At 68.7% G+C, this 662-nt stretch overlaps 1 protein-coding gene across 1 annotated transcript in view; it reads right to left on the bottom strand.

The window, feature by feature from the left end:
* Positions 1 to 662, bottom strand: part of CREBBP (CREB binding protein) — a 75,259-nt gene that overhangs the window by 23,676 nt on the left and 50,921 nt on the right. The window contains 1 exon segment of the mRNA XM_012731673.1: positions 103 to 292. Coding sequence (XP_012587127.1) covers positions 103 to 292 — 190 coding nt within the window.

The raw sequence follows: 662 nt of genomic DNA, 5'->3' as shown, positions 1-662 counted from the left end.
CGGGCCGAGCCCACGGGCTCTCGGTCCAGCTGGCTGCCCTCGTTTCTGACGGGGACAGCTCGGGGGCGGCGGGCGAGGCGGCGTGTTCCGGGAGACGCCTACTTTTCTTCCGGGGCTGGGACGGAGACGTGGACCGGGCGGCCGTCCCGCTGCAGCTGCTCTCTTCCTCCTCCTTCGCTTCCGCTCTGACCTCCGGCTTCTTCTCGTCCACCTGCATCGGCTCCGGCTTCTGCTCTGTGCCATCTGTTTCTTCTTTAACTTGAGCAGACCCTTGCAAATCCTCTTCCATCATCTGCAGAAAAGAGAAGGCGGTGTGAGCAGCAAAGGCCTTCGCTCCGCCCCGGGCTCCCCGGCCGTAGGGGTCTCCGCAGGCCTGCCAAGCCCCTCCTCGTGGGGGCCGCGCTCCCCCGGCACCCCTCTCCCCGCAGGACGGACGCCCGGCGTCCCCGAGCCCCTCTGCTACCGGGCCGGGGCCGCTGTGGCCCTCACTGACGTCTCCTCACATGAACGTGCTTCTACTTGGGGAACCCATCTGGAAACACATCTCCAGACTGGGCAGGAGTCAGGCAGCGAGTGGGGGAGAGAAGGGCTGGCCAGCTGCGGAGGCCGGCTGCCGTGGGAGGCCGCCGGGAGCCCCCAGCCCACGCGCCTGCGGGAAGGCC

This window comes from Condylura cristata, unplaced genomic scaffold, assembly GCF_000260355.1.
Source record: "Condylura cristata isolate star-nosed mole 26May11 unplaced genomic scaffold, ConCri1.0 scaffold00032, whole genome shotgun sequence".
Taxonomy (NCBI): Eukaryota; Metazoa; Chordata; class Mammalia; order Eulipotyphla; family Talpidae; genus Condylura; species Condylura cristata.
The sequence above is the reverse complement of the archived record's forward strand: the minus strand, read 5'-3'. Positions and strand labels throughout refer to the sequence as shown.